Consider the following 14626-nt stretch of genomic DNA (forward strand, 5'->3'; position numbering starts at 1 on the left):
AAATTTCAAGAAACCAGCTCCTTCCCCCCCCGCCGGACTTCTCACGAGCCCCCCAGATTACATCATTAATTAAAAGTTGAGCTGCATAGTCAAGGCGAGAGGAGAGCCGCTGGCTTTGTGCCCATCACGCTAAGAGGGATAAAGACAAGCGGCGAGAGGCTTTTCCAACCGTGCAGAAGCTTTGGGGTGCAACCGCAGGCCAGTTTGAGCTGGATATGAAAGTGACTTTATACAGCGGTGGCAAAGCGGCGCCGCGCCGGCCTCGCGCGTCTGTTCCCTGCAAAGGTCAGATCGGAATCTCCGTCTCGTGCTGATTTAGGAGCAAATGGGATCCTCTGTCTGCCCACCGTCAACTTTAAAGGGTAAGATTAACATCAATCATTTCTGGATGGAGGCAGCTCAAAGATAAATTACAGCGGAGATTAGAAGTTAAACATCTGATCGAGGGGGGGTCAATGGAAGATAAGGTTTATTAATGTTTCAGACCCAGAGGCGTCTCCTTGTGCAGGTTAGGGTGATGGATAAATTCTCTGTGACAGCTGTTTATGGGAGACTTAAACCTCTCTGAAACAGTCAATGCTGAATTCCTTCATCAACTCCGCTTCTGACAAAACCTTTTTTCCTCCGAATGGATTTGAAATAAAGCCACCGATGTCTGCAGATGTGCGATTTGATTTAAAGAGCTCCACAGAAAAAGACCCTCTGACAATTACAGGCAGTTTATGCTCCCTCATTGTCAAGGAGACAGATGATCCTGCTCAGTTTTCACAGTTTGCTCGGTTCTCTCTTCACCACCAGACGGAGCAGATAAATGGAGAGTGAAGGGCTGGATGGACTCATGAATTTAAAGTCCACGGAGAAGCCGGTCGATGCTAAAAACTGGCCAAGGTAGAAACACAGATTTAAAATGCACCTCGGTGCTCCAGTGGCTCCCACCCTGACCCCGACAGGCTGAAGAGGAGACGTGAAGAATTCCATTTTTGTTGCCTCGGCTGATCCCAGCTGTCACTTCAAAATGGGGAAATGATTCCTCATATTTAAAGTCACTGCCAGCGAATGGAAGCAGAAGCGAACAATGAGAGAGGGGAGTGGAGTCCTCAGTGGAAGGTTAGGTTGCGTTTCTGGTACCAGCCCGAAGAGTCGGTTCCAGTTCTGCCCAGAGGGAAAGGCCTTAAAAGGCTTGGTAGAAGACGCATAAAGGGAAGGACATTGGGGACGTGGTCAACACCCCTCATGGCCCAAATGGAGCGGCTTGGAATAATTGTTTGTTAATTCACTGTGCAGAGCTGTGTGACAAAGCTTAATCCAGCCAACTGGGACTGGAGGGAATCCAGAAAAGGCTTTTTTTTGGCCATGAAATAATTTTATTCCAGCCTGCCAAATGGATTCCCTGCGTGTGGGAAGGGCGCGCGCTCAGCACTTCTTTGCTTAAGAACGTGTTTAACACCGACATGAGTTCATACAAGCGGGAGAGAAAGACGCACCGTGACGCGCCCGCCCATCCGAGAGGCGCGCCGCTGCGCGTCACGCAAATGATTCCTCTGTTTTCCCAGGGAAATGAGAAAAGTGTCAGCCCGAGAAAGGCCGAACATAAATCAACAGCGGCGCCTGAAGTCTCAATATTTCAGCGTCCGGCCAAACCCGCTGTGTTTAAGTTAACAGCTTATTGTATTGGAACGCGAGCGCGGTGCAGTCCGCGCGCGGACGCGTCGGCGCTGAACGCTAACGCGTTTGACGCCTGCTGCGTCATGTCTGAAGCATTTTTCTCTTCCCGCGGGAATTTGCAGGGTATTTTCCCAACGCGTTGCTGCATTCGTGTGCGTAATCTTAAAAGTGCGCGCGCATGTTGCCACAGTCCCGACTGGCACCCACACGGTTAACGTCTGCAACATCTGGGGCCAACTTTTGGGTCACATGACCAAGGAGACCAGCAGAATAACGAAACCTAGAGCGTTTCTGACCACACAGACGGACGGTGAAACATGACGAAGCTCTTCACACTCATCCTCATCTTGCTAGCTGGGCTCCCAGGTAAAAACGGAGAGATTTCATGATATTAGGAGAGACATGACACCTTGTTCCCCTCCACCGGTTCAGGTCCAAGCAGCACTCCCACGTCTCGCTGGTGGGTTTCGCTGGAAACTGAAACTGAATTCCAAGCTGTGCACCTCTTAAGTTTTTGGAAGTTTTTTTATGCGTTTCATGTGTTTGTTGAAGAGAAGTTCCTCCTCCCCCCTGCAGGAAGCAGGGGGGAGGAGGAACTTCTGAGCGTCTGTAATGTTTACCCCTTGGCAAAAGAAGTCAAAGTTTAGTGTTGCCTTTGTCAAGCCTCCAACTGCCGGCTATGTTTTAATCTCTATTCTACAGGGATCTTCCAAGTTTAGAATTTAGTGGAAATCTATTTGAGAATAAAGGAAAATGAAACCATAGATGAGGATCTGGGGTGGTTGTTCTGCCTCCAGTCTTCCCCAAAGGGCTGCAGAGCTGGATCACCACGCTAATGTGCCTTAATTCAACGGAATACTTCCACTATTACAGAAGGTGTGGGTAAATAAAAGGCTGTTGGGGCTGTGCAGGAAATATTCCCAACATTCCCAAAGGTGGTGTGTGAAATCCTGGCGGGTGCGAGTGTGAAAACAACAAGTGTAAAGGTCATTAGCAGTTACGATGGGGGGCACGTCGGTGATGGCTCCCTCCAAGCATCAATTGGCTCCTCCCCATGAAAACATGCATGTGTGTCCATGTTCTGCCCCTTCCAACAGACCTCCACTGTCATGTGACCACCGCTGACCACGAGATGCTCGTCCTGGAGGGTCAGTCCGTCACATTCCCCTGCCATTACGAGCCCCAGTACGCCAGCTACGTGAAATACTGGTGTCAAGGGCGCATGAGGGAGTTCTGCACCAGCTTGGCTCGGACGGGCGACGCCGGCGCAGCCAAACCGGGGGAGAAGGTCAGCGCCGTCGACGATCAGGTCCAGCAGGTGTTCACGGTGACCATGAACAACCTGACGGAGGCGGACTCCGGGTGGTACATGTGTGGCGTGGAGATAGGCAGCGGGTGGACGGCTGATGTCGCCTCCTTCGTTTACATCAGGGTGATTCATGGTGAGTGAGTGGAATTAATGCCCTAAATATGCAGCGCCACACGACTCTAATCTGCTCCTACAGGTCTGTCCACAGTCAACAACCAGCTGAGGGGGGAGGAAGGAAGCAGCGTTACATTTGAGTGCCTCTACAGTGAGAGATACAGGTAGCTGACCATCATCATCATCATCATCATCTTGGTGTTATTCGTCTGCCCACTCAGCTGTGAACTCCAGAAACACGCCATTTTTAAACTGAAGCTAAACTTTACGGGACACGTGTCCGTCACTGACTCCCGGGCGACTTCTGTCGACAGAGAAACTGCGAAGAAGTGGTGTCGCGCCGGCGACTGGAGCTCCTGTGTAGTGACGGGTTCTGACGGCAGGTACGAAGACGCCTCCGTGGCCCTCAGCGATGACAGAATTGGGTCTGTCGCTGTAACCCTGAAGAAGCTGCAGACGAGAGACACCGGCTGGTACTGGTGTTCAGTGGGAGAGCACAAGCTCTCTGTGCACGTGCAGGCCACGCCTCCAACCACTTGTAAGTGTCACGAGGGGAAACCAAAGATATTTAGTTTAGATGACCGTAGCTAGAGCTGCAGCGGGTGTTAGCTTAAGCCTCGTTGCTTTATGGAGCAGATCACCAAGGGACAATAAAATTCACTAGGAACGGTTTCTTTCCATGGTGAAAGTGAAGGATTGTCAAATCTTGACCTTTTCTCCTGATTCTGAAGCATAAATAGGGCTGAGAAGTAAAATCGCCCAAAGCCAGACACAAGGGGGCGATCACACTTTGTGTGGGCCCAGTTTTTTGTCCATCTTTAATAATCATGCAAGCTCGTACATGCTTGTACAACTCCAGCGATAGCCTGACTTCACCCCACATACGACCACCTCATTCAAACCTGGATCCTGGATCCGGCCGGTTGTTTTTGCAGTAGATCCCTCTCAGTTTCAACCTTTCAAGCATCGCTCGAAGTGGAGCTGAATTAAAAGTCGGGGGTTTAAAGCTGAGCCAAACGAGCAGCATTTCCCTGAATATCTCACTCCTGCAGCCAAGAGACGAGGTTTTCCACTAAAAATAAAACCAACAACTTTTGGCACTCGCGTGATTGAAGCATTAAACTCCAAAAGGACACATTTATCCTTTCATGGTGGCAAAACAATGATCTTTTGATCTTAGTTAGCTGCGACGCTGTGACCTGGATGCCAGTTGTGCACAATAGGGCAGAGTTCACCCGGCGCCATCAGTTTTTCTTCACATCAGACTGAGATCAATAGCAGTTTGGGACAGATGGCGGATAGCTGTACGAGAAATCGATACTTCTGAGGCACAAGAATATGGATGACGGTCAGCCGAGTTGCTGATGCAGTGAAACTCTTTTGCTTCTCGTCTCCTTACTCAGCTGTCACGTCTTTGTCTTCAGCGGCAGAATCTCTGACATCCACTCTGACACCAGCTCAGGCTGCGGCAGACCCACCACCGGGACTCATCACCGGGCAGTCGGGGAGCAGGTGGGAGAAAACTCAGCTCTGCAACCTTCATTATTTTATCCGGTTGAGCTAACGCTAACCTTAGCTAACGCTAACCACCTGAGCGACGCTCACAAATGGCAGTTTTCTGTGTTTCAGTCACATCCCGGAGACTTTGCTGGTGTGCTCCTCTCTGACGTTCCTCGCCATCACCATCGTTTTGGCAGCAAAGCTGTGGAAGATGCGCAGTAAGGAAGCTTTAACTGACCTCGAGCAGAGCGAGAACACAGTTTTAACATCGCCGTTTGATTTTTCCAGATCGTCCGTATCTGTTGGTGGAGCAGGAGGCCTCACTGAGGCAAATTCACGTGGACAAGTCTCACATGCCGTAACTGTCTAATTAAAGGAAAATACAGGCTGTTATCAGTGACGTGAGAGATGTTTTACTCGAACTTCCCTGTCTCCCTCAGGCTGCAGATGACCTTTACGAAGCCGTACCCGGATTAGCCATGCTACGACTTTACAAAGCATCCTCCTTGCTAATTTTCTGTACTAACCCCAAGTGAAGGATATTGGTGATGTTTCCTATTACCTTAGGTCCTTTGTGGTGCCTCGGAATAGCACTTTCCCAGTGATTTGTCTGCCGGCTCTCGCCGGCTGCATTGCTTCTCTTGTTATCAGCTGTTGTCATGATTAGAATCTGCTACCGCAGTTGTGTTGCCGTAGCGGCCAGCAGCTGCACCCTGCTATGCTGTTTCTCAGGGTGATTTAGGGGGGGTGGTCATGTTTCCACCATGCACAGTTTACTTTTTGACAAAAAAAGAAAAACCCTAATGGGCTTATTTGTGAACGTTTCTGCCTCCAAGATGCCAACTAACGAAGTGTGGCCCCCTGCAGTTACACAAGCAGCTCATGATTTTAAAATTCGTACATGAAACAAAGAGCATCAATAGATTGATTTTGTATTAGAAATAATTTTCCTTAGACTATGTTAATGAAAAGGGAGATGCTAATTTTGCCGCAGAAAGAATTTCTACTGCTCATCATTGTTTGAGGGATTATTTTCACTTTGTACTCTTAAAATTAATTAAAGCGTTTATTTGTCTCACCGAGACTGCATCACGTGACTGAGTCTTTTGGTTTGGTGCAGCAAGAATGAAAATACGACACTTCCCTGCATGTTAGAATTGGATTTTAGTAGTGTTAGAATTATAGAACCCTGTTCCAGGCCCACAGAGACCATACTGCTAACACAAGAGTCTTTGGAAAGGGAAAGAAAAGGAGCTGAAATACTCATTGAAACAATGAGAACATAAATGTGTTTTTTATGTGTTTAGCCAAGAACGGGGGTGTAAGTCAGACTTGTGGTGAATGCCCTCTCAGACACAGGAAATGTCCAAAGTGGGTTGCGAGCCATTTTAAAAGGGTTCTAGAAGGGTTTTCATCATTGAGGAGAAGGTTACAAAGTAGCTTCAGTTCATATGGAAACGTTGACGTCACCAAGAACTGGATGTCCCCCCCAAAAACATTAAAAGAGCTGCAGGAACTTCTGCCAAGTTCCGGCTTTGCACCACGCCTGACAACCAGCTTCAGCCTCCTTCATCTGTTCAGGGTCGGATGGCGAGACGGAAGCTTCTTATGAAGAAAAACATCCCAGTGGAATTTTGTAAAAAAAACCAAAAGCATGTGGGAGAGTTTGTTTTGGCAGACGTGAATGGAGGCGAACATCTGCGGCTGATCTGAGGGTGGGGTGGGGGGGGGGCACCCTCACAATCTGACAGATTTGGAGTGACGAGCGGGCAGATGTTGCTGTAGTGGTGTGTGTGTGTGTGTGTGTGTGTGTGTGTGTGTGTGTGTGTGTGTGTGATGGGGGTGGGGGGGGAATTCCCTCTCAAGCTTTCAGCAGAAGAAGGTGGGAAAAGTTCTGGCGTGACACAAAAACCAAAACCTAACTGCTGCTTCTTTACCCACCGAGGTTTTGCCCCCGGTCCCTTATTCTGCTGCATGTGGGGCTGTTTTTTATTATTCATTTTGTCCAGTTATGTGAGGCTCCACTCACACAGGAAACGGTAATTCGATAAAGTGGTGACAGGAGTGAATTTTAGTGTTTCATTAATAATTGAAAAGGCTCCTTCACTTTGTCCTTTCAGTCTCTCCAGTTCTTCAGCGCCGCCTCAATCAGATTTTAGGGACGCGGGGGCCCCGTTTGAAATACTGGAGCTTTGTGACTGTGTGTGTGCTCATGTGTGAATACATTGCTTTAGTTCCTCATTAGACCTTCAGTGGGAGAAGGCACGAGGCTGGCGCTCGTCATCGCAGTGAGATTCACAGGCAGAAAAAGGGGAACATTTCAGAATTAAAACATTCTTGCCGCTTCCCCCGCTTGTGTCACACGCAACCATCCTGCAGATTTCTTAGTGCATCAGCAGTTACACGTTGTGGAAGTGCCACCAGTGGAGGCCACCAGCAATCAATACATTTGTACTGGCACCGTGCGAACGCTGCGGCAGATAATTAAGGCGTTGTGGATAAGGTGGGTTTTTTTTGACATTCTTATGAAGTCCAGGTTTGTATAAATGAGCCTGTCCTCATTCAGTTAAGCGCTGTTGTTAATCCTGAGTTAAGTGGACAGGGATATTAGAACTCCTCTTAATTGGTTCTAAAAATAACTTAATATTCAAGACGAGCCGTTTCCCAGAGATATATGCCTTCTCCGAAGTGCACGGAAGGACTATGCATAAAACCTGCAGCGAGACACTGACAATAAGAACCTCCCCCCACCAGAACCGGTTCCCTCCACTTCAGCTGTTCATATCACTGACAGATTGTGTGACTCTCACTCCTTTAGTCTCATTCATCAGTCCTTCCATCTACACCCTGCCTGGGCTTCCTGGTTGAGCTGAGGCCTAACTGGTTCTCCATCCCATAGCTTGATTGTCCAGGCTTCGTATTATGACTCCCCATCACGATTTATAGTTGAGCGATACCCGGCAGTCGTGCCCAGCCCGGCGCTGCAGTAGCTGCTGGCCTATTTGCATGCAAATGTGAGGGTTGATTGAGGTCATGGTCTTGATTACAGAACATCTCTTTCCCCTCAACAACCATACGTGAGGACTAAAGGTGTGGGACTGTTGCAGTTGCTGGGCCGAGTAGCTTTTTTCCCACAAATCAATAAGCAGCTCCAGGTGCACTTTCCTTTCCTTTTTTAACGAAACACTTTCAGCTAAAACGCGACGCTGTCCGTCCACAAACCCGGTCCCTGAGCCAGGAAACATCCCGGGTCATGGAAGATGTTAAAAATCAACTCTTTGGACTCGTTGGCTGGTTCCAGGTGATCCCACGGATGTAGAAACCGTCCATGATTAGACTTTAGAACATGTCAGCTCATGCAAGATGACTGATAACAGTAGAGCGGCGATAGAGAGGCAGTTTAGAGAGACACCACTTGCTTTATTCTTCGCTCCATATTTCGTAGGAAATGTGATTATGAACAACAACAACAACAACAACAACAACAACACAACAACAACAACAACAACATGCTGGGCTCATACAACCACGAGGTGTTAATTCTATTATCATGCCTCGCCTTGGTTCAGCTGCTCCATCACAGGTCTGGAAGCTGCACGGAGACAGCAGCATCATTTCTCTACTGCGTTTCTATAGTAGCAGATTTTAAAAAACAAACAAACAAAATTATATGACGACTCCTTGCCAGATCCTGTTTGACCGCGAGCTCCACAGAGACTCAGGAGAGCCTCTCACTGGCTCCGACAGCACGAGGAGGCTTTGAGCGCCGCCCTGCTGGTCTGACCACGCGCATCGCTGTTAAATCAAAAACATCCCAGTAAATCTGCTGCAAACAATCACTCAGCTGATGAGCAACTCATGCTAATGATGGGCATTAAAAGGCTCTATAGGATGCCAAAAGATCAGCATTCAATTCTCCTGAGGACTCACTGTTGCCCTTAAAGATGGAATTATATGGTTTCCTGCCACATTCCTCTCTACAAACGCTGGTAATCAGCATGAGAAGAGGTAGAATAACATTTTAATCCACGTTTATGGTCAAACGTATCTTTGTCTGCTCAGGTGCCTTTTTAAAAGAAAAAGAAAAACCTCCACAAAGCAACACAAGCTTCGTGAAAACATTATCCAGGGTTCCTTTCAGAGTGAAAGACTGATTGAAACTGTTATATGAAACCTTGAGGAAGGTCAAAGGCTGTAAATGACTGTATATCCTCTCCAACCCGCCCCCAAAACCTCACTCAAATAAGCTGAAAACGATAAAGACAGAAATGTTCTGGAAGCATTTTCCGACTCCAAACAGGTAAAAGAGCATCATTTCGTCGTATCGCCAACCGACGACACAGTCGGAGTTTCCCCCCGTGACAGGAAACGAGAACCTGATGGGATTAAAGACGGTATCGGTTCTGGAGGAATGGAGCTGAATTTCAATATCCTGTTGGCAAAAGCGAATGGAGGTCCGAAGGGTCAGTATCTGCTGTGGTGCTGCGAGTTCATTAGTGCCGTGCTGCTCTACGTGCTGCGCCAGCCCAAATCATTTGATGCCGGATTCTTTTCCCCCACAGCCAAACATAAACAAGTAGAATGCCGAGCGATGGGAGGGGTTTTTGATGGATGGTCGGAAGAGGAAGCAGAATGAATGTAAATGCCGACGTTATTTGAGAGCAAGGACACGACAATGAACACCAGACAATCAGTGAGTCATTGGCCACCGAAAGGCCCAGTCCTAAATCAGTGGGAAGGAAAATACATTTTCAGGTGAGGCTTTTCAAAAGTGAAAGGAAAATGGTTGGGAATTAGCCATTAGGATAGATTTGGCTTCTAGCTTTGCAGCTGAGCAGGCGTTCAAGCTGCCTGGTGGAAAGGACGGACTCGAAATGCCCAAAGGGAAGAAAGCATCAAGGCTCCGCACTTCAATTTTCAGACTAATGATACAGTTTTTCCCCCCATGTTTGATTTCATTTGTGAGAAAGGGGAAAGCGGCGGAGTGGCCGCGAATAGTCCTTAATTTCAAAAGCCGCTCCGGCTGTTTTGTGATTGGGAGGAGGGCCGCGATTTCAAATGTCAGCACCATGCACATTTCCTGCAGCGCGGTCCAACTGGGTCAAGAAGCACCCGGGCCTGCGCTCGATACGTCGAAATAACAAAGGGCACCGCATGAGCGCGGGGGCACAATATCACTTTGGCTGAGGTTTTTTTTGGCACACGCAAAATGGAACTTAATTGAATAAAACATCAACTTCTCAAAGAGGCCGCTGCCTCTTGCAATATGCTGAACTACTTTCAAAAGTGTAAATCAGAGCGCGGCGGAAGCCAATATATCCCAGCATATTCAGAGCCTGAAAAAAAAAAAACCCAGCAGACGCACAATTACAGTGCCGTCGATATCTATTTGCCTGACTGAGCTGTGCCCTTGAGAAGTATACAGTAAAAATCAATTATCTGTGAAACATTTATCGCTCCGAGAGATTACCGCTGCTTTTATTAGCTTTGGAGTTTGACATTGACGTTCTGGACTGAAACAATGCTGGATTCCGATAACCTTTCAAACATAGATGAATCCGGCATCATATGCATATAAAGCAGTGTCTGATGAGTCGGTGGACAGCGAGGAGCCAACAACCACAAAGCGACTTTAATCTCTTAAATATCCTCTGTTGTAGGATAAATTGGTGGATTAAGACGACCCGGGTTAATTACGCCGAAGAAAAAGATGCTTTTTATGTGTCTTGGTCTTGAAAGCAGCTTCCTTTACTTGTGTAATTGCTTCTCCTCTCAGCAACACCCACACTTGTTAGGGATCTGAAAGCACAGCCTCGTGTGGGCCGCTCTCAGCCGTGCATTATGCCTCATATTTACAGTTTCTGAGCAGAACAGAAGCTCTCAGTTGATCAATATTTATTTCACGCTCCCGGATCGGCGGCTTTGGACAATTCAGCGGCGCAACAACTTGATTTTGACCCCGTCCTCATGGTGAACATCCAGCAATTCAGGCACCGCTGCAGCCTTTCGTATTTGCGTTGGGGCTGAATAAAAACAATATCATTACGTTTGCAGCTCCATTGCTGCAGGACTCTCTTTTCTGGGACGTCGCACTTTCTCTAACGTTTCACTTTTAAACTGCACAGCAGGCAGATTTTAAAATGTTTCCTATAATTATAGGAGAGGCTTCTAAAACAATGCTCTGCCTCTGATGATTAAAGCCTGCATGCATTTGCTAAAACATTGCTGATTCACCACCCACTCCCTCAGCTTCCACCGCCCGAGGACAGAAGGAAGCTGAGACACTGGAACTTTCACACAGCTTGAAAAATAGCCCAAATATAAAATCTGAGCCACCTTCGAGGCGGTCTGGCTGTCAGGCATCGTAATAAATTCCCCCCCAAAACCCATCCAAATGCTGCACAAATGCCTGCTGATTAAAAGTGGTTCATCTATCCTGGCCCGAGTTAACTGCTCAGTGGGCGCCGGCCGGGACGTTGAGTTTAATGGCAGCTTGTTTCTGCCCAACGTGCCGCTGTGTTTAATAGTAGCTCTGCCATGATTGTGGCGGGTGATGCGAAATGAAGGGAAACCAATAGCACAGGGCCAAACAAAGAGCCAGAGCGTTAGAAGTGTCTGTACCTCAAAGCTGAGAGTTTACAGAAATGAGCAAAGCACATCAAAAAATAAACAACAAGAAGAATGTTTAACATTTCCCTTCTTTCTTCCCTCTAGCTAAAACTGAAGAACTTGAAAGAGGAGCTGAGAACACACACTGAATCGGCAACAAGGCAATGTCACGCGGGAAGGAGCGTGAGGGCAGCTTTTATGCTGGAAAGTGGGCGGAGCCAATTAGACACAGGTGTCAGACATCAGGTGAATCACAGGTGAGCTGATGACTGGACAAAGAGGGAGACCAACAGGCTAAATGTCATATTTCATTCACTCTAGTGCTTCAGAGCTCGACAGGAAGCATCACTTCCTGCCGGTCACTCCTGACCTCTGCGAAGACGTTGTCTCCGTTTCTGCGTAAAACAGCCGTTCGCATCGTCGTTCAGCGTTCAACAGAGGGAGGCGGCGCCGTTGTTCGGAGTTCACCGGATTAACTCTCACCGTGTCAGGCCTGCCAAGGTCTGCGGTATCACACACGCGCTCACATCTCACCGCGTGACATTCGCCTTCTGAGGGATGATGGGATGGAAGCAGCCACCGTGACGGTGAAGGCAGGAAGGACACGCTCCCGCTTCTGGAATATCATTTCCATCAACGTCACCAAGACACATGCAGCCTTCACCTGTCCCATATTTACAGTCAGAGAAGAGGAAATCATTTCAGCGTAGCCGCTATTTGAGCTTATAAAGCCTTTATTCAAATGGACTTTTAATTGGACTCATCACACTCATTTTGCTGTTTCAGTAACAAAGAGACTCTCAGACTCGATTACTCTCCCCTGGCATCACACGGTGTCGCTTGACATCAGCTTTTTAACTGTTACACAGGTTTTAAACAGCTTCGGCGAATGTAGATGATGGATCACAAAGGTTGCGCTAATCAGGGTGACTGTGCTTTTTAGCCTCCATCACCAGCAGCACATCAGCAAACACTTCTCACCTCATCGATCGTTCCAGTGCTGAGGAGGATTTGGTGGCATCGAGTGGTGGGATTAGAGATGGTTCAGGTTGTCAGACTAGTGGAAAAAACAACATAAAATATCTTCTCTTTTTGCACTTGTGGTTAAAAAATCACCACGAACAAATTTAAATGTAGTTTTCTTTTCTTAAGTAACTGTAGGTTGTTAAAAACCTGCCAGTTGTTGGGTAACCAGTTACCGTGATGATGGCGTGAGCGTGAAAGCGCACAAAGATGAAATTGCCGTGCACTTGAAGCAAGGCACTCAACTCCAACGTAATTCCCTTAATTCTCCCGTCTCTTCACGACTCTCTCGGCTGTCGGTGAGAGAGTGAAAGGCCTTTTGAAGGTCTTTACAAGATGTCTAAAGGATGATCTGCGATGTGAAAACATGGAGTTTGGAGATGTATTGATTTTCAAACAAGCCGTCTTGAGTGAGTAAATGGGCTAACATTTTTAAAAAAAAGTAAAATAAAAAGGGCAGGGGGATACATTTCAGGAAATATGACAATCATGTTGCATCAGTAATCCAGCGAATCTTTATGGATCTGAAAGGAAAAGCGGCAAACGACACGAGGCGCCCGGCCGGGAGAGTTTCATACGAACCCTGCTTCTGGGAAAAATCCATTTTGTGAGTTATACTGAAATGCATCAATAATTCAGCCCCAGAAATCTCATATTTGACCTCATACGAAAATTCATTCCCGCATGTTGAACCAGCTCGGAGGAGTGATGAGAACAGACACTTGAAAGAATGTAGGTGGACTCAATAAAGGAGGGAGGGGAGAGAACACGCCGCGGCGACCGCGCGCTCTCAGCCGGGCCCGTCTCGTATTGATTGATAGGATCACAGGAAACGCTCGGTGTCAAGAGAGAAGCAAAAACCTCGGTGGCAACACATTCTGCTGCTAAAAAAGAGCCTTGGTCTGCAACCAGGAAACAACTGCAACCAGTTTCTTTGCCCCCTTTAATGTAAATCACTTAATAACAACTGTAAAACATCATTATGCATGTGAAAACATTAATCCGGAATAAAGCTGCGCTCTTTAAAACCTCAATTTCCATAGAGTTTTGCTATCTTCGGTGTTATTTTGCATATTTTTCCCAGGCTGTTCAATCAATTATGGAAATAAGCCTGTAATCAGCAGCCTGCCTGCAGGTACCCTGGTGGGGCTCTTTGATTATAATATGGCGTGATTGGTGAGAGTGTTCCCTGTGTAAAAACCTACCGTTTAATGCTCTCTTCAGGTCTCAGGAGATGAAGGAGTGGGATGAAATCAAACAGAAATATCAAGATGTGTGGGAAATTGCAAATCAAGCTGTTGGTGGCAGCAGAAGTGGACGCGTGGCGACGAGGACTCTGGAGCGAGGCGCCGTCGGCCATGACAGCACACGGCCGAAGAAAATCCAGCTGATTCATGCAACCACAGGAAGGGGATCATTTTAGGGCTCGCTGTGCAGAATACTCCTAATAATCAATCACGGGTGATAAGGAGCAGCTCAGTTTCTGTCAGGTCTGGGAGCTGCTGTTGCTGCTTTTTCATTGCTCTTTGGGGACACAGTCTAATTTTGTCCCAGGTATTAGTTCAGCTGTCGGCTGTCTGAGGTTGTCATTGTCGAATCTGCACCATGTGATTTTCCCTGCAAAGGTTTTAACAGAAATGTCACTCAGATGCACAGGTTTGGGTTTTTTTTTCCCCCTTCAAGGCAAAGTCTGATGCTACAAATGCCTCTGGCTCGAAAAAATAGATGGGCGAGGATTTATTCTGTCTCAGTATTCATGTGCTGGTGGCTTCAACACAATCTCTACAACGCAGGTTTCATCTGAGGTGCCTCCACAGTCGCGAAACCAAACTCAGGGAACAATCCCAGTTCATTTGTATGAATAACAACAATAATTACGGAAACACCAACTCGCAGCTTCCGATGACACCTGAACAACTCCTGGTCTTTTTTCTTGTTATTCATCAATGTTTCGGTGCATTCCTGACATTAGCATTAGCATCCTTGGCTTTTCCCCGTGGTGGTTTGCCCTGCATGAACTGTTCTAGTTTGCGTTTGTTTTTCCATACAGCAGCAGCAGCTTCACGCTGGCAACAGGAGGCAGCTAAATGATTTGAATGTCAGCTATTGATCACGCGTTGAGCTGCTGGAGCAGAGGGGCCAGCGTGATGGCTGGCTGTGATGGTGCTGCTGGAGGAGGGGAAGACTGTGGGGACAGCATGGCTCTTCGTGAATAATGCTGCGTTGAATAATGGCATTTGAGAATTAGCCCCCCAAATGAATGGGATTTTTAGTGTTGTTAAAATACTGATCTGACCGTGTGTCTTTTCATATACTTTAACCAGGAAATTTGCCCCATGAAGGGTGGTGGTGCTAAGACTGTTAGCAACAGCATGAGTTATTATTCATTGCCTCATGTATCTTTTT

General features: G+C 47.3%; 1 protein-coding gene across 3 annotated transcripts; it reads left to right on the forward strand.

Annotated features, from left to right (window-relative positions):
• The first annotated feature begins 1855 nt into the window (after nucleotides 1–1855).
• Nucleotides 1856–5670, forward strand: pigr (polymeric immunoglobulin receptor). Of its 3 annotated transcripts, none has more exons than XM_057055719.1 (8): nucleotides 1857–2031; nucleotides 2763–3107; nucleotides 3171–3252; nucleotides 3403–3626; nucleotides 4492–4600; nucleotides 4718–4806; nucleotides 4877–4946; nucleotides 5029–5670. In XM_057055719.1, the coding sequence occupies exons 1-8, from the start codon at nucleotides 1983–1985 to the stop codon at nucleotides 5063–5065; spliced, it is 1005 nt and encodes a 334-aa protein (XP_056911699.1). In that variant the 5' UTR covers nucleotides 1857–1982; the 3' UTR covers nucleotides 5066–5670. The 3 variants fall into 3 exon arrangements, with proteins under 3 accessions (XP_056911701.1, XP_056911699.1, XP_056911700.1); XM_057055720.1 differs by having other exon boundaries at nucleotides 1860–2031; nucleotides 4513–4600; XM_057055721.1 differs by having other exon boundaries at nucleotides 1856–2031; nucleotides 4877–5670.
• Nucleotides 5671–14626: the final 8956 nt, after the last annotated feature.

This window comes from Takifugu flavidus, chromosome 15 (genome assembly GCF_003711565.1).
Source record: "Takifugu flavidus isolate HTHZ2018 chromosome 15, ASM371156v2, whole genome shotgun sequence".
NCBI lineage: Eukaryota > Metazoa > Chordata > Actinopteri > Tetraodontiformes > Tetraodontidae > Takifugu > Takifugu flavidus.